At 42.5% G+C, this 19711-nt stretch overlaps 1 protein-coding gene across 5 annotated transcripts in view; it reads left to right on the plus strand.

Moving 5' to 3' along the window:
* The window catches only part of LOC139469894 (transient receptor potential cation channel subfamily M member 8-like), a 57084-nt gene that overhangs the window by 16238 nt on the left and 21135 nt on the right, over positions 1-19711 (plus strand). For all 5 annotated transcript variants that reach the window (XM_071252222.1, XM_071252221.1, XM_071252223.1 and 2 more), the window contains 5 exons: positions 4636-4813; positions 12633-12825; positions 13164-13327; positions 13458-13638; positions 17138-17244. In XM_071252222.1, the coding sequence (XP_071108323.1) occupies positions 4636-4813; positions 12633-12825; positions 13164-13327; positions 13458-13638; positions 17138-17244 (823 nt within the window). The remainder of the gene's footprint in view (positions 1-4635; positions 4814-12632; positions 12826-13163; positions 13328-13457; positions 13639-17137; positions 17245-19711) is intronic.

Here is a 19711-nt window from a genome sequence, read left to right on the forward strand (position 1 = left end):
TGGCGTGGCGAGCAGACATGGTAACGCTACGGCGTCTTAAATGTTTTAACCCTGAAGACATTGGCAACGTCATAACGATGTTCCTGACTTCCATGGAATGAAGCGTGGGCTCTAAGACACGTGTGAAATGCCCACAACATGCGCCATTTAACCCCCCCCCCCCCCCCCCCCCCCCCAGAAATATGCATCTCCTTGAGAGACGTCCTGCAAAAAACGTCAAGTACACCTGCCGCTATAGAATATTACCTAATGACGAAATTGTAGTGTACAAGCACTATCCATAATGGACTTTGCGGTGGAAAAGCCGGAGTGAAGTATCTCTGTTGTATTCATTAGTGAACTGATTATGACGTCATTGAAAAAACATCGTCGTTGCAAAGTGCTCGTTTAACAAGAGTGGTAAAGGTGTATAAACTGCGTTTGTTTGGGTTTTTCCCCCAGGTTAAGTTTGCGATCTGGTGTGACAATGCTGTTCACAGCGGCGTTAAATCCCCAAATCCCGCTCAGTTGTTTTTAAGATCGGTGCCACATTGCAAGAGCAGTTAAAGCAGCAATTCAGGCACCGAATTTCGTGAAATAAACTGTTTGTACCACACGACTCATTCATGGATCCCTCGCAGAGTGGTGTATGGTGTAGTGTCAGACAGGTTAATCGCCTGTCAGGAGAGGCAGCTATATACACAGGGAATGCTTCATAGTAAAGAAGTGAGAATGGTGCAGGTGTCTCACAGTGACGGACTACCCCCGTTATCCTAGTAAGTGACAGGCTACCCCCGTTATCTTAGTAAGTGACAGACTACCCCCGTTATCCTAGTAAGTGACGGACTACCCCCGTTATCTTAGTAAGTGACAGACTACCCCCGTTATCCTAGTAAGTGACGGACTACCCCCGTTATCTTAGTAAGTGACAGACTACCCCCGTTATCCTAGGAAGTGACGGACTACCTCCGTTATCCTAGTAAGTGACGGACTACCCCCGTTATCCTAGTAAGTGACAGGCTACCCCCGTTATCCTAGTAGGTGACGGACTACCCCCGTTATCCTAGTAAGTGACGGACTACCCCCGTTATCCTAGTAAGTGACGGACTACCCCCGTTATCCTAGTAAGTGACGGACTACCCCCGTTATCCTAGTAAGTGACGGACTACCCCCGTTATCTTAGTAAGTGACAGACTACCCCCGTTATCCTAGTAAGTGACGGACTACCCCCGTTATCTTAGTAAGTGACAGACTACCTCCGTTATCTTAGTAAGTGACCGACTACCCCCGTTATCCTAGTAAGTGACGGACTACCCCCGTTATCTTAGTAAGTGACAGACTACCCCCGTTATCTTAGTACGCGACAGGCTATCCCCGTTATCCTAGTAAGTGAGCGTTAAAAGAGAAATGGAGCAAATGAAAGACATATGGAGAATTATTTCTGAAATATGGTGTCTTCAGTTCGGCATTGGCTATGGCTGACAGCACATAGGCGGTCCAGCAGTCCCACTCGTTTTTGAATGACACAACAGTTTATGCATGTTTTGCGGACAGTTCGTATTCAGGTGACAATGAGCACAGAAGCATAATTATCTGGATCAGAAATGTGTAACGAAACTGAACTTGTATCAGAAGATTAAATGTATTTTAGAATATACTGATGGAAACGAATAAGGGGACAGTGAAAGTATAGAGAAATACGTTTTATTCTCAGTACATTTGAAATAGCACGCATACAAATTCAAGATATGTCAGAATCAAATGTTAAAATGTGTGTATTATTTCCAACGCGTATTTGGTAGACAGGGCTGTGAACTCATGAAAGCATATCATTTTACTGAAACAAAGTGGTCCAATATTCAGTTCCAACAGTATATGTAAACATATCATAGTTTTGTTTTTATTACATGTACGTTCAACACATCATTAGTAATTGATTATTGGGGCGGAATATAGGCTTCTTTATCAGTAACATTCTACTGCCGCTAACGGATAAGCGGACTAAACGAATGGAACGAACTAAACAAGAAAGGTTTTGCACCGCTTTATTTGATATTAAGTCCGTGTTACTGTGGATAGTCGATACCACGAATTGTGCCAATTTCGGGAAGCGAGCACTTTGTCCACAAGGCTTCCCCCAGCGGATTCCTAGTTAGAATTGTCCCCAACAACCTATACATTTATTAGGAGGCGACGTAATGGTCTGGCTCGATGACGTTGTTAATTTCGTGTCGATATACCCCGATGTCGTGCATGATTGCTCATAATATCAACCCCTTGTTTTTCTGGTCCAGACTTGATTATATGCAGGTAACCGACATACAGCTGGAATACTGCTAAGTGCGGCTTTAACTACAAACAGACCTGTTTGCTCGAACAGTAAGCATTCATGTTCTGTTGGAAGGCTGGAGGAGACAGTGTATATTTAGACACTGTAGTCACTCAGAGTATGTACTGTGTATAACGATGTCATCGTGAGTCATATACGATCTTGTTGAAGTAACAGTATATCAACAGTTTGTAACATGACAGTGTTTCTCATCATCCCGGTGCTGTTCCCACTCGCACAATCCGTATTTAAAGGGAGACTATGCTCGGGTCAATTGGCAGTCCTGCCTAGTTTCATTCATCTTATTTAAAACCCACTTCGTCTGTCAAATGAAATGTTATTGATAAATGTCAATATAACAATTAATTATTATCCTAATTACACAAAACATATAGCCCTTCCGATAAGGCAGGATATGACTACCCTTACAGCGAACACCTGGTGTCATCACTGATATTCCGTGATCAATTCATAAACGTTTCACCGCTATTTTGCCTTTTATGCTCAGTGGAATCGGCAGATAATCGAGACTGATAGTACTCTGACATTGATGTTTTATATTTCTTACAAGGTACGGGGCGGTCGGGTAGCCTAGTGGTTAAAGCGTTCGCTCGTCACGCCGTATACCCGGGTTCGATTCCCAACATGGGTACAATGTGTGAAGCCCATTTCTGGTGTCCCCCACCGTGATATTGCTGGAATATTGCTAAAAGCGGCGTAAAACCATACTCACTCACTCACTCACTCACTCACTCACTCACTCTTACAAGGCACCAATTACACATCAAGATGTATACTGTTCCGTATCAGGATCTAGATTTGGCGAATATAGTTTTTATCAAATATATTGTTTAAACATCACTTCGCCGTGGTACATTATCCCAGTCAAGCATCCAATTCATGCTGCTGAATACGCAACACCTGGCATGGTTCCATATGGGCGGGAGCGTTAATGGGGAACAGTAACACACTTGAAGTAGGGTCTTTTAACCAAACATAAAGGTTGATTTATGTAGTGTAGTAACACTTTTTAAAATCTGTCGTATAGTTTACAAAAAAGCACACATTCGTGACCCTGAACTTTACGAACGTTACAGACTTCCAAATGTAGGAAAACAATGAGTGAGTGAATGAGTTTGGTTTTACGCCGCTTTTAGCAATATTCCAGCAATATCACGGCGGGGGACACCAGAAATGGGTCTCACAAGTAAGAAAACAGAGCTGCCGCCGAATATGTTATTGTGGTATGGTGAAGGAATACTGTCCGGAGTGTTTTACAAAATTCACATTTCAAACTTAAAATATCCACCATTGTCGACACATTCTAATACAGTGGAAGAACGCACATTATAATGATGATGATGTCATGCCTTGCCACCAGGTTCTGTATGCCTTTATGTGGTCAGATATTTCAGTCATGCCATGTCACCACGTTTTGTATGTCTTTATGTGGTCAGGTGTTTCAGTCATGCCTTACCACCACGTTTTGTATGTCTTTATGTGGTCAGGTGTTTCAGTCATGCCTTACCACCACGTTTTGTATGTCTTTATGTGGTCAGGTGTTTCAGTCATGCCTTACCACCACGTTCTGTATGCCTTTATGTGGTCAGGTGTTTCAGTCATGCCTTACCACCACGTTCTGTATGCCTTTATGTGGTAGATGTTTCAGTCATGCCTTACCACCACGTTCTGTATGCCTTTATGTGGTAGATGTTTCAGTCATGCCTTACCACCACGTTCTGTATGCCTTTATGTGGTCAGGTGTTTCAGTCATGCCATGTCACCACGTTCTTTATGCCTTTATGTGGTCAGATGTTTCAGTCATGCCTTACCACCACGTTCTGTATGCCTTTATGTGGTCAGGTGTTTCAGTCATGCCATGTCACCACGTTTTGTATGTCTTTATGTGGTCAGGTGTTTCAGTCATGCCTTACCACCACGTTCTGTATGCCTTTATGTGGTCAGATGTTCCAGTCATGCCTTACCACCAGGTTCTGTATGCCTTTATGTGGTAGATGTTTCAGTCATGCCTTACCACCACGTTCTGTATGCCTTTATGTGGTCAGATATTTCAGTCTTGCCGACACGTTATGTATGCCTTTATATGTCAGATGTTTCAGTCATGCGTAGGATGTTTCAGTCATTCCTTGCCACCACGTTCCGTATGTCCTTTATATGGTCCAATCATATGCTTTCCGTCCTGTGTGTCATGTAGATCATTCAGTCATATCTCAATTTGGTAAACGATACATAAATGGTCCAACATCGCTTTATTTCTACATATTTCCTTTAAATATATATTTTCAATAAATGTCAACGCGTTCCAGAGTGAAGCCAGGTGTGGATATCTGCAAGTGCTTCAGAAAGTTGGAAGATCACGAAAAGCTGACTGACGTTGATTGTAGGGCGTGGTCTAAGGAGAAGAACACACAGACGTTCAGAACGAACGCGTATGGAGATGCTGTTACCAAAACTACAAATGGGAAAGTGCTGTCAAAGTTCAAGGTAATTTGTCCTACTGTTATAACCAATCGGTATGATTCATATGTTAACAATTCGAGCAAGCCAAGCACTGTTATATTTCATGGTTTAGACTTAAGTAGCAAACGCAAAATTCATCACCTTGACATATACGTAAAAAGGTCTTTCGCAAAAGAACCAGTATACCAGTATGTAGTTATAAACGAGTTGAATCTAAGTATAGCATGGGCTGCATACGGTTTTCACAATTTGAGCAACACTCTTGCTGATGTTAAGAGGTGATGCTTTTTCAACATATGCTCTTGATCAACACAAGAGACATTTGACTTGCATGAGCTTTTAATAGCCAAGATTGTATACAAATGAGGTAAGGCGATGGAACATATGGCACATAACATATCGTTAGAACAACCGTGATATGGAACAGTATTCAACAGGCAATCTGCCAGATAATTATACTTATACTGATATCAGCTGGAAGGATCTCATCACGAACTATCCCTTGATGAAGGACCTATCTATGTTACATGACCCAAGTTGCATGTAATAACAGCAGCGTTGAGGTTGCACCTTGTAGCACACACTTATGCACGGCAATGTGCCTCTGTCGGTGTATAAGAAGGCTATAAATGTCACGGATATACTAGACACGGCGTAAACTGACTGACATGATGCGTAGGACTCTGTAGCTTCATTACGACATGCAAGACATGGGTATCCCGTTGCTAAGTGCGTAAATGCTTGGCCATGAACGAATAGACTTGTTCGCCAACTCTTCTTTGTCTGCATTTTTGCGAATTCAATAGCCACGTAGATTTGTTTTGTATGTTTGTTGTTTAACGCCGCACTCAGCAATATTCGAGCTATATGACGGCGGTCTGTAAATACTCGAGTCTGGACCAGACAATCTAGTGATTGGCATCATGAGCATCGATCTATGCAATTGAGATACGATGAGATGCATCAACCAAGTCAGCGAGTCTGACCACCCGATCTCGTTAGTCGCCTCTTACAACAAGCATAGTCGCCTTTTACGGCTAGTATGGGTTGCTGAAGACCTATTCTAACCCGGATCTTCACGGTCCACGTAGATTGATGCATGGGCACATATCAGCGCCCGGGGCGAATATCTCACATACGAACGTACAGAAGGCAGCAATAAGTAATTAGATGGGCTTCATGTAAATATTTTTCAAACGTGATGTTTCTGTTTTCAAAATGTTGATCACAACAGATCTGAAGCGGGGCCGTTGCTAATACATTCGTGTTGAGTGGACTGGGAAGCAAGCCGTATTGTATTCTTACAGCAGTAATTGACAAAAGATTTTTTCATGCACTATATTATTTCCAACAATTAGGCCATATTAAACATTTTAAAGTCAATTCTTGGTGACCATGTCTACCTAAAATACTGCTTTGCTAGGTCCTTTCATATACTCACTTAGGACCTGTTTTCCATTCTTTCACATTCTACGTGTATATAAATTTGATCTTGTAATTAACCACGCGGTTTCTGCTTTAATCAAAACATGTCCACATCACAACTTCATGGAAAACGTGATCAAATAATGAACGCATAAGGTTAAAAGCATTATCTGTGCATACTGTTAATTTGTTGATTTAGATATAAATGATACTGCTAATTTAGTAAGCTTTTAAAGTATCCAGTTGGTTTCACCTGTAATATCCCTTTCTCACGATATAAAAATAAAAAAGACCTTATACCATAAAGAACAACCTTCCCCGCGATTGTTAATATTGGTCTCGGGGTCGCCGTCAAAGGGACTTTTGGGTCGCCTAGTGGTTAAAGCGTTCGCTCGTCACGCCCACATGGGTACAATGTATGAAGCCCATTTCTGGTTTCCGCCGTGATATTGCTGGAATATTGCTAAAAAGCGGCGTAAAATCATACTCACTCACTCACTCACAGAAAGGGACTTTTGTTTGACTTGACGTGTAAGTTCCTATTCAAAGACGAGAAAGGACGTTATAGCTGACGTTATACCAAGTAGGTACTTGTGAATCCTACACCGAAGTGGACTGAGTGTTGTTTCACTATATATCTCAACATCTCTTGACTTGTACAGCGGATGGCAACACAGCAATTCCTATGCTGTGTCATGTAGACGTAAGTCTATGTTGGTGCACACTTCAAAACCCAATGATAGCATGGTTATGTTAAAGAACAGGCGATTGATAAACATACTGACATTGTTTCATCTCTGTGTATGTGAAAATGGCACTCGGTGCGTTTCAGACGTTAGTTTTACACGTGTGACGTACGCTACATCAGCAGTACAGCAGTGCGCCTTTGATGCTGTAATTGACGACGAGACAGGAGCCAAGTATGGGGGCTGTGTGGCTGATAGGCAGTGGCTGGGTCACATCTTGCTGACTCTCTGCCCTGGTTGTGAGTGACCTGGTTTACAGTTTTGTAACGACCATTCCCCATGCTTTAGACATCTCGCATGGTAACTGTTAACATAGGTTTGAAAGATCGTTATACCAAGTACGTATGCATTTCTACTAAGATACCGATTCATTTAGAACTGTATTAACCCAGAAACAACACATTCCCGGGGAATAAAGTTTTATGCAGGCGAAAAAATGCATTTAGCCTATGCTGCTCCATGTGTTTAATGTTTGAAAACCCGTTTTACCAGATGGGCACCATCCTGATCAACGACGTTTACATGATTCAGTAACCAGTCGATTCTGATTGGCCGACCAGAGGGTTCAAATTACAATAACATACCTTTGATTGTTACAACTTATTTGACGGTCTCATCTCAACGTGTTTAGTACAACATGGTAACATTAAAGGGGTACTAGGCTCGAGCAAACTGGCAGCCCCAGCTAATAGTATTCAAGTTGTTCAAACACCATAACAGGTGTTTGTCTGCTACGTTAGATTGCATGGCGTATTTCAACTTAGTGTTGGACAAAGTAACTGTTTGTATCATCTGTATCCCATCCTTTTGAAAACTATGTGTTTTAGATGCTCATGTACCACCAATTGTAGTATTTCGAGAATTAACACTTAAGTTACACAGTGACAGTGTCTCAGTTTCACACACTGCACATAGTTAACGATAGATCTGGTTGGACTGGGATCCAGGCAGTGGAACTTGCCTTCCTTTTATGTACTGTTAATGTTTGAGTAATGAATAATTATGTAACATGTAATCAGTTTGCGTGACATTTTGATTTTATGTAAATATGAAAACGTCAATACATGTGCGATACAACAGATAGGCCTTGTGCTGTATTTAGCCGATGTTAGGCTGTCACTACATCAATCCGTGTAGTAAACGACTTGGCCCACACATACAAAGACTCGTTAATGTTAAGACTAGCATAACTCCAATACTTTCAATATGAAACGTCAACGCCATAGAATAACCAGTCTCGATTAACCACCGTAAAAAGCCAGCTGGGAAAATTATATGAATACGTCACTGAAAATTAGCGAGGAACCAGGATCTCATCCTCTATATCTCCAGGGCTCGTATTTCGGTAAACCTACACTGGGTGTAGTAAGCGTAGTTTTACCGAAATGCGAGCCCTGGAGATATAGTGAGTGAGTGAGTGAGTTTGGTTTTACGCCGCTTTTAGCAATATTCCAGCAATATCACGGCGGGGGACACCAGAAATGGGTTTCACACATTGTACCCATGTCGGGAATCGAACCTGGGTCTTCGGCGTGACGAGCGAACGCTTTAACCACTAGGCTACCCGACCGCCCCCCTGGAGATATAGAGGCCGGCTAGATGTTGGCGACACGAGTAAGCGTGTCCTCCCCAACCTATGCGGTAAACTGTTTAAGATGGCCCTGCCGTTATTTCGAACACGGGGCATGGGGAACGAATGTCTCCTTTACGACTGTTGAAACAGTCACTTGAATTCTTGCTTACATAAGGATAACACTAAACTGATTTATTGCGCAAAGCGACGTTAAACCAAACCCATTCATTTCATCAGTATACATGAAACTTGTATTCTGCACCATACCGTTATATACAATAGCCAGACGTCCAAGTACAAATATCTTCAACCAAGATCTACTCAATACTATTGACGAATGACGTAAAGTGTAACACAAGCGATAAGATATCCCTGCTTGAGATTACTACAGGTCAACAATCAACGAGAACCTTTATATCAATATTTACATTCTTACAAGGATACGTAAACCAATATTAAATGCTGTTTCATTTGTATGTAGATATTGATAGTTACATAACGTTTACCCGACAATAAATCCTTTGTGTAGCACGTGTCCTCGTTGCGTATTGGACATTGTACTTAAGGCGATAAAGGGAAAACGTGGAATCTGTCATCGCTTGTCGTTTTGCTCTGTTTAACAGTGATAGTACGTAGTGTCTGTCCTTGGTTGAAGACGTCAAACACATTGCGAAATAATACAGACATCGAGATCACGTACTGATTGCAATTATAAATATTGGTAGTAAGAAACTGGATTCTAAGGACATTGAGCCGTTGATTCATTTTGACATTGTTTTTGAGTGAGTGAGTGAGTTTGGTTTAACGCCGCTTTGAACAGTATTCCAGTTACATCATGGCGTGTCAGCTTAATGTGGGAGGAAAGCCCGAAGTGGTGCAGGTCTCAGACGTTTACCACGATACCCACAAACACGGGTACGGTGCCGACAAATCAAGAAACATAATCGGGCCGAACCGGGATTCGAACCTTCAATCCTAAGTTGCTGACGTGTCCTAAGGACTCAACTCTGTACAGCGAATGGCGATGATTGGCCACCAGTGCCCCCTGTCTTTGATCGTGTGGTATTTTTTCTGGCATGATATTTGTGAAATATCATAATGCTTTTAATAGCTTCTAGTTGCATATGAACAATACTGTAGCAGAATATAAGATGACATCTGACATAGATGATTTTGTTCAATGTCTCAGTTTTTAACTGTCAACCGTTTGTGACAGATGACGCTAATACAATTACCACTGTAGACTGTTCTACGGAGGGTTCAAGGGCATGTTTACACACTCCTGACCGAGGGTTCGTGTGAGCATTGTCGCCCATCGCGCTCACAGAAGTCGGATCTGGCCGTAAGGTCGTCATATTAAAAAGGTCTTCTGCACATATAGTCATACATTTTTATGTTTGTATTTGCCCCCTGCCTTCACACGCCTTCGCCGTCAAGTTCTGTTGTATATATGACCTCAGGAAGGGTGGTTAACCATTGTTCTCAGAAATCCTATTTGATTGGAAACACTTCAAATCTTCTTGCACTTGTGTCATTAAATAATTGAAAAAGTGATTTACGATATATGTCATGCCCATTCCCATATACTATGACACACTATTATACATGGATATGCGAGTCTCATCCTGTATATCCGGGTGGACACAGTCTTATATATGTATCTGTCTCTCCTCCAGTATATTCAGTTGGAGGACACAGCCTTGGAGGACACAGCCTTATATGTGTGTCTGTCTCTCCTCCAGTATATTCAGTTGTAGGACACAGCTTTATATATGTGTCTTTCTCCCCTTCAGTATTTTCAGTTGTAGGACACAGCCTAACATGTGGGTCTGTCTACTCCAGTATATTAAGTTTTAGGACACAGCTTTATATATACTCCAGTATATTCAGTTGGAGGACACAGCCTTGGAAGACACAGCCTTATATGTGTGTCTGTCTCTCCTCCAGTATATTCAGTTGTAGGACACAGCTATATATATGTGTCTGTCTCTCCTCCAGTATTTTCAGTTGTAGGACACAGCCTTATATGTGTGTCTGTCTCTCCTCCAGTATATTCAGTTGGAGGACACAGCCTTATATATGTGTCTGTCTCTCCTCCAGTATTTTCAGTTGTAGGACACAGCCTTATATGTGTGTCTGTCTCTCCTCCAGTATATTCAGTTGGAGGACACAGCCTTATATATGTGTCTGTCTCTCCTCCAGTATTTTCAGTTGTAGGACACAGCTTTATACATGTGTCTGTCTCTCCTGCGGGATATTGAGTTGGAGGACACAGCTTTATATATGTGTCTGTCTCTCTTCCAGTATATTCAGTTGGAGGACACAGCCTTATATATGTGTCTGTCTCTCCTCCAGTATATTCAGTTGGAGGACACAACCTTATACATGTGTCTGTCTCTCCTGCGGGATATTGAGTTGGAGGACACAGCTTTATATATGTGTCTGTCTCTCCTCCAGTATATTCAGTTGTAGGACACAGCTTTATATATGTGTCTGTCTCTCCTGCGGGATATTCAGTTGGAGGACACATCGTTATATATGTGTCTGTCTCTCCTCCAGTATATTGAGTTGGAGGACACAGCCTTATATGTGTGTCTGTCTCTCCTCCAGTATTTTCAGTTGGAGGACACAGCTTTATACATGTGTCTGTCTCTCCTGCGGGATATTGAGTTGGAGGACACAGCCTTATATGTGTGTCTGTCTCTCCTCCAGTATATTCAGTTGGAGGACACAGCCTTATACATGTGTCTGTCTCTCCTGCGGGATATTGAGTTGGAGGACACAGCCTTATATATGTGTCTGTCTCTCCTCCAGTATATTCAGTTGGAGGACACAGCCTTATATATGTGTCTGTCTCTCCTCCAGTACATTCAGTTGGAGGACACAGCCTTATATATGTGTCTGTCTCTCCTCCAGTACATTCAGTTGGAGGACACAGCCTTATATGTGTGTCTGTCTCTCCTCCAGTATATCCAGTTGGAGGACACAGCTTTATATATGTGTCTGTCTCTCCTCCAGTATATCCAGTTGGAGGACACAGCTTTATATATGTGTCTGTCTCTCCTCCAGTATTTTCAGTTGGAGGACACAGCTTTATATATGTGGCTGTCTCTCCTCCAGTATATTCAGTTGGAGGACACAGCCTTATATATGTGTCTGTCTCTCCTCCAGTATATTCAGTTGGAGGACACAGCCTTATAATGTGTCTGTCTCTCCTGCGGGATATTGAGTTGGAGGACACAGCTTTATATATGTGTCTGTCTCTCCTCCAGTATATTCAGTTGTAGGACACAGCTTTATATATGTGTCTGTCTCTCCTCCGGGATATTCAGTTGGAGGACACATCGTTATATATGTGGCTGTCTCTCCTCCAGTATATTCAGTTGGAGGACACAGCCTTATATGTGTGTCTGTCTCTCCTCCAGTATATTCAGTTGGAGGACACAGCCTTATATATGTGTCTCTGTCTCTCCTCCAGTATATTCAGTTGGAGGACACAGCTTTATACATGTGTCTGTCTCTCCTGCGGGATATTCAGTTGGAGGACACAGCCTTATATGTGTGTCTGTCTCTCCTCCAGTATATTCAGTTGGAGGACACAGCCTTATATGTGTGTCTGTCTCTCCTCCAGTATATTCAGTTGGAGGACACAGCCTTATACATGTGTCTGTCTCTCCTGCGGGATATTGAGTTGTAGGACACAGCCTTATATATGTGTCTGTCTCTCCTCCAGTATTTTCAGTTGGAGGACACAGCTTTATATATGTGTCTGTCTCTCCTCCAGTATATCCAGTTGGAGGACACAGCTTTATATATGTGTCTGTCTCTCCTCCAGTATATTCAGTTGGAGGACACAGCTTTATATATGTGGCTGTCTCTCCTCCAGTATATTCAGTTGGAGGACACAGCCTTATATATGTGTCTGTCTCTCCTTCAGTTTGTTCGGGTGGACGAGGATACGGCCTTATATATGTGTCTGTCTCTCCTTCAGTATGTCCGGGTGGACGAGGATACGGCCTTACTTATGTGTCTGTCTCTCCTTCAGTATGTCCGGGTGGACGATGATACGGCCTTATATATGTGTCTGTCTCTCCTTCAGTATGTCCGGGTGGACGAGGACACCGACATGGACACGACGAGACATATGCTGCTGGAGGTGTGGCAGGTGCCTCCTCCGGACTGGATCCTCAGCGTGATGGGGGAGGTGGTGGACATGCAGGACAAGGACCAGAAGGAGGAGAAGTTCTCACAGGAGCTGAAGGCCACTCTGTCGAACATTGCATCCAACTCAGGTACGGAGATCCGTTTAAGATCCACTAGTTATAGGTATGGTATGGGAGCTAGACTAAATGAACTATGACTCGACTAGATAAATATAAAATTTGAACAAAAAAACCGAAAAAGAATTTACTATACTTATAGTCACCTAAGTATTATTTGCTATGTATCGACTGTGGAATGAAAACTTCCTTCTTTACTAACCATTCTTGATTTCATCCAACTTTCCGCACTGACCCCACCTATTGACGTAACAAGCACTCTGAAGTTGATAATAATTTCTTTGTCTGTTTAAAGCCGTCACGATATAATTTATGATAGACAGGCTCACTCTTGATGTTCCTTCTTTCAGTCGTGTGGCTCATGACAGAGGGTCTTGACGAGGGCTTGTCTTGTCTCGCCGGGGATGCTGCAGCAGAATGTCGCAAAGACGAGTACCTCTGTGACAGAATTATTCCCCTTGGTATAATGTCATGGGGTGACCTTGAGTCCAGCGAAGGTCTCCTTAATTCCAAGGTAAAACTGGCTCTTGTTCAATTCGGATATCTTTACAATATCACAATTGCTTTGTTCCAAATGCCCCTTTGGCAGATTCAAAGCGTCGGAACGAAAATCATACTTTGGTAACATTGTTTATTTTTTCCAGCGCCCCAAATCTCGAGGACCTGCAGAGTACGTCATTCAAAGCGGTATTGGCGATCAGTTAGGAAAATCAATCACACACTCCATTCTGGTGGACAATGGGACGCGGAATCCAGTTTTGTGCAATACCTCCTTTCAGATGTTCTGGCTTAACATGGCGCTCAACATGGCCGACTTCGATGATGGTACTTGTTCTTTCGCTTTATACTAGTGTGCTATATGTACTGTTCACTCGAAAATAATCAATTCCATACTTATATATTTACACGAGATTCAGATGTATTACACACACACACACACACACACACACACACACACACACCACACACACAAACAAACACACACACAAACACACACACACAAACACACACACACACAAACGCACCCAAACAGACACACACACACAGACACACACACACAGACACACACACACAGACACACACACACAGACACACACACACACACACACACACACACACACACACACACACACACACACACACACACACACACACACAAACAAAAACACACACACACCACACACAAAAACAAAAACACAAACACACACACAAACACACACACACACACGCGCACACACACACACACACACACACACACACACACACACACACACACACACACACACCACACACACACACCACACACACAAACACACACACACACAAACACACAAACAAACACACACACAAACACACACAAACACAAACACACACAAACAAACACACACACAAACACACACACAAACACACACACACACACACACACACACACACACACACACACACACACACTGTCCAATTAAGGATAGGAAATGCTTTAGTCCCATCAATACCTGAACTAGGTAACGGACGGTCGTGGTGTTTGCCGATGGTGGGGGTGGTTGGCTTAGTGGTTAAAGCCTGTGTCGCCACGCTCGAGCGAGTGTGTGAGTGAAGTGAGTGAGAAGGGGTTGTCGATGTGACCAGCAATACCTAGCCGGAATAAACCAAGAATGGGATTTGTACAGGTGTGGCGATCGAACCCGGGAGTGACAAATGAAGGCTTTAACCACTCGGCTACCCACATGTTATTGATTTCGTTCGCCCTGATTATAATTATTACTTAGTAAACATCAACAGCCTGCATCGCTTTGGGCTTTCCTCAGATATCAAGCTGACACGATGTTACGAAATACTCATATTACCACCCACACCACACATTAATAATCACCCCAAACTGCATCCCTTGGATTTTATTTAATAATATCGGAATCATGTTTACATATGTGTCCATCCTTTTGGTTTATTTCAACTATTGCAGTCTTTCTATTAATATGTTTACATACTGATTATCTCTTGGCCTAGCCATCAAACTCCCAGACCGTCTCATTTTCCCTCCCTGCCTTATCGCGGCTAGAACACTCCATCCTGTTGGTCGTCAACATTAAGTAATACACGACACTCTAATGCATTGTTTGGCGTGTGTGTTATCCGAACCAGGAACTGCTATGGTAAGTTAGCGCGGTGTATTTCCACTTCGACCGGAAACCAGAGGCTAACTGAGCCAAATGCTGTACAGTTACCTTCCTGAAAGCGGGTCGCCTTACCACAGAACTGTATCCCCGAGCAGAAATAGTCGGCCCCCTGAGACAGATTGAGGTTGTCGTTAAGATGCCTTCCTTTTTATTTATGAAAAAATGTAAACGGATATAATATGAATGTTATATATAACAGATATAAAGATCTTCGGTATTGTAACGGAGAGCGGATGAAAGCGTGCATTGTTGGAATAAAGTCCACTGTTATTATCAACCTTGACAGAAGTTTATGGAACATTATTTAGCGTGCTGAATGATGCTATTGTAAGACCCCACTACAAACATCTTTTAATATAAAGATCCTTGCAATTTGACCTGATTTCCCATGCCTGTGTGCCAGAACAAAACAACGTACAAACATGCACACATGACGCATTTAGCTTAAGAAAATAAACATATATCGCTAGTCCTCACTGATGAAATCCACAGGCGACTTAACGTACCGTGCTAAACGACTCCGGTTTCACAGAACGATATTACCTCAAAGACCATCTTAAAGCTGTGTTTTGGTGTGGCAGTTACGACGGTCGTTGCGTCTTATGTAACTATGCCGCCGTAAGCATGCAACCTAAGGGGTTTGCTTAATATCTTAAAATATTGTTGTAATTATGTATTAAATTATTGGAGTTACGATAGTCTTAGCATTAACGTATCTTTGTGCATGTGGCCCAAAGACTGGGAGTTCCACAGGAATACAAGTATTGACACCCAAACACTGGCTAAATACAGAACAGACTTTCTCTGTTGTAAAGCACACGCTGTAGTCTTGTTACTGCCGCACAATAGACGTACATAGCACCACGTGAAACGCATTAGTGAGCGCGGTATAAGAAGTAATTACTATAGCAACCCGGATACAGGTTTTGATGGTACACGTGACACAGGTGCTGGCCTTATGATTCAATATATAGCGTTTACGAATTTGCTGTGGAACGGACTTTCCCCTGGTATTGCACACACAATTGACCTTTTAACTCTGGGCTGTTGAATGGTGTTTTATACCGTCTGCAATATCTTTTATCCGGTTTGAAGTATGCAAACCATTCGCTCCCAGTTTCTCTCGCAATGATACGAATTGGGATGGACTGTGTACAAACCAGTGGTTAAATTATCCGTCTTATAAGAACATGGCATTACACTGACAACATTCCTATCAGTGCCGTGACCATTGTTGGATAGGTACCAATGAAGTATCCCTCTTATAAGACCATGGCGCCACAACGATGACTCTCCGATCAGTGCTGGGATCTCCTGACCCAGATGTGATCTTTGGTCTGTCAGCACGTGGGTTTGCCAACGTCGTAACTGGTCATGACCTGCATTCCATTCAACTGAATTCCTGTTCACTCACTCACTTATGCCCTTTACGCCGTGAAGATCCGGGGTAGAATAGGTCTTCAGCCGTAAAAGGCGACTATGCTTGTCGTAAGAGGCGACTAACGGGGTCGGGTGGTCAGACTCGCTGACTTGGTTGATATATGTTATCGATCCCAATTGCGTGGATCGATGTTCATGATGTCAGTCACTGGAATGTCTGGTCCAGACTCGATTATGTACAGGCCGCCGTCATATAGCTGGAATATTGCTCAGTGCGGCGTTAAAAAACAAACAAACAAACAAACAAACAACGCCCTAAATAAGGTCAGAGAGGGGCACCGATGGCAATCCAAAGAGTTGCCTCCCGTAGTCGTGCCCGAATCCTATGCTCATGGTTTCGAATCCCAGATTCGCTCAGATTAGGATTCTTGGTTAGTTAACACCATACCCGTGTGTGTAGGTTTCACCAAAATTGTAAACGTCAAAGACATGCATCATTTCGGGTTTTCCTCCCAAATGAAGCTGCCAGGTCCTGATATAACTGAAATGATATTGAAATCAATCTAAGCGCAACATGGATTTGATGCCAGATGTTCATAATCAGATCACATAAAAATACTTGTTACTAATCCTCGCTAATGGCTGATACACCACAGACATATCAAAGTAAACCATTAACACATTAGCAAAAAAAACGGTGTGTGATTAATCTAACAACAACCAATTGTGTGTGGTTTCATAAAAATGATATATGTCTACTGTCCTGCTAGATTCCTCGTCCATCCCCCTCGTAACGCTGATGTACGGAGGCTGGTCCTACATCCTCGACGGCATAAAACGGTCACTGCTGGAGGACATTCCGATCGTTATCGTGAAGGTAAGACACTGATATACGCCTGAAGCGGTGGCTTTATAGCCTACTCAGTGTATAGTAAAGATTCAGTTAATAACGGCTAACGCAACTTGTCGCATTCTTGCATCAGTGACACGCAATATGGTTATAGATTGAACCCATATGGGGGATCGAGCCTGGCCTGGTGCTTGAACTTACACATTACCCACAAGGCCACTTGCTTAAAACGGACGAACAATGGTTAAAATACTTGCTACTTAGAGATAATGTAAATATGACCTGTAGTCAACCCGACAGAGCAACACTAAAGGGGTAGTGGACTATCACAGTAAATCATGTGTTCGCCCCAAAACCGGGCCCGATGCCAAACATTGGAGAAATGTCGTGTAAACTGGTTAAGCCGCATCTTCCCGAGGCAATTGCGTTAACTGACTATAAAAGTCCCGTTTCCACCCTTGCCGAACTAGGCTGGAATTTCGAGGCTCGATCGCAGCGCCATCAGTGTCTGTTACGAGTTATGTCCCTTCTATGTTCCTCCTATTGAGCAATCAGATTCCATCTCTCATATCACGTGCATTTGCTTCAAACAAAATGGCGGCGCCAAGTCAAGACGATCTGCTCGATGATCAAGATCTATATTGTAATAAAACTAATTTGACTTACGCCGCGAAGTGCATCAAATCACGTGAGCACCTTGATTAAAAGCATGAAAGAATTTGCAAAATATCTGTCGACGTCCAGTTGGCGTTGCACAAGCTTTGCAAATCCTGCAGTCGACCGAAATCTGCACATTAAAATCCAAGTTGTTTACGAACCGGATGTCTAGTTCGTTACGCGATTTTGATTGGACTATGCATAGACTCGTTAGTCCAGCCCAAATGTAACTCCATAATACCAGCCTAGTTCGGCAAGGGGGAAAACCTGACTTTATACTCAGTTAACTCCCTTGCCTCGGGAAGACGGTTAAGCCGTAACCTACTCAATCACTCATGGCTAACCAAAATATTTGCTCGTGAAGTCCCGGATATGGCTTGACCTCTAAGACGTTTAGATTTTTAACTTGTGTATGTGTTTATTTATTGTTTAACGCCTCACTCAGTAATATTCCAGCTACATGACTTAGGTTCTCACACCATGAATAAAATATAACATGTACGTTAAACACAGACAAAGATGCAGAGTATAGATGGAGCGCTGGAGTAGCATGGTTAACGCGTTCGCTCGTCACGCTGAATACCCTGGTTCGATTCCCTATATACTGAAACATTGCTTAAAAACGGCGTAAAACCATACTCACTCATTCCCCTTCATTTGTTTTCATATTGCTACAATCATTTAACGGCATTGGTTTTGGTTGGTAGCCTTAGCAACTGTTTTCTAGACATTTAACAATCGGGATGCTTTGAAGTGTTTTAAAGGAAATTATTCTTGCAAATGTCTGGACATCCGGAGAAGTTAAGCCTGCATTGAAATGTTTCACCTTGAACCAGGATTCTACGAAGTATAACCGCACGTCAATACAAAAGTTTACTTACGAAAATAATTGAGATTGATGTTTCACACATGCCTACCCGGATGTGTGAGTACAGGTCCCTGATTGGTCCATGAAAGGTATTGAATCTATCAATAGACAGCAAACTTAATGGACCGCGAAACAGAGTTCCAAAAGTACACATTCCACACCCCAACTTGTAGACAGCTTGATTTTAACCGACATGGTAATGTACTTTGAGAAAAGCGCTAAGGTTTGCTAATTTGGATCTTGTTTTTATCACGTATTGTGACGTCATGTCGGGTTGGGAGAAGAGGTGTCATGTAAGCGACACCGTGACCAGAGTCACACTTCTTGTCCTCGTCTATTGCGAACCCAGCCGGGGTTGTATTTGATCATCACAATGACAGCGTTACTGAATGTACCCACTCAAAATATACAATGAATGATCGCAGGGTAAAAGTTGATCTTCATTGATTCTTGGCAAGTCGCCAATCTGTTCGTATATTTACGGGATGGTAATTCTCCGAGTGAAGACGTCTCATGCTGTTTCTCGTGTAATTACATGACTGCTTTGAGTGACATTTAGATATTGGTGTGATTAACAAGGACAAGTTCCTATGGATTATACATCTTTATTACAACTGTACCTGTGTAGATTCTAATTTTTTTTATCACTTGCTCACCTCAGTTGCAATAAAGAAGTTGTTTATCGATAACATTTGGCCCATGTTCAATTAAACAAAGACGTATATTTACCATAAAGTGTATTTCCGTGAAAAGATGTTCACCAAACCTGTGGTCAGTCTTGAAAAGAATGCCCGTCATGTGTCGAGAGTGAGCAAAGCAGTCGTAAAATCTACATTTACCGGCTGTTGCGCATGTTCGCAGATTTTATGTCCACTTCATGGGAATCGTGTCGCATGTTACCACAAGTATCTCCGAGATCGAAATGTTGATGAAATCACATCGTATTGTACTCAACCATGAAACCTTGTT

The sequence above is a fragment of the Haliotis cracherodii genome, unplaced genomic scaffold (assembly GCF_022045235.1).
Source record: "Haliotis cracherodii isolate W230 unplaced genomic scaffold, xgHalCrac1.p SCAF_2, whole genome shotgun sequence".
NCBI lineage: Eukaryota > Metazoa > Mollusca > Gastropoda > Lepetellida > Haliotidae > Haliotis > Haliotis cracherodii.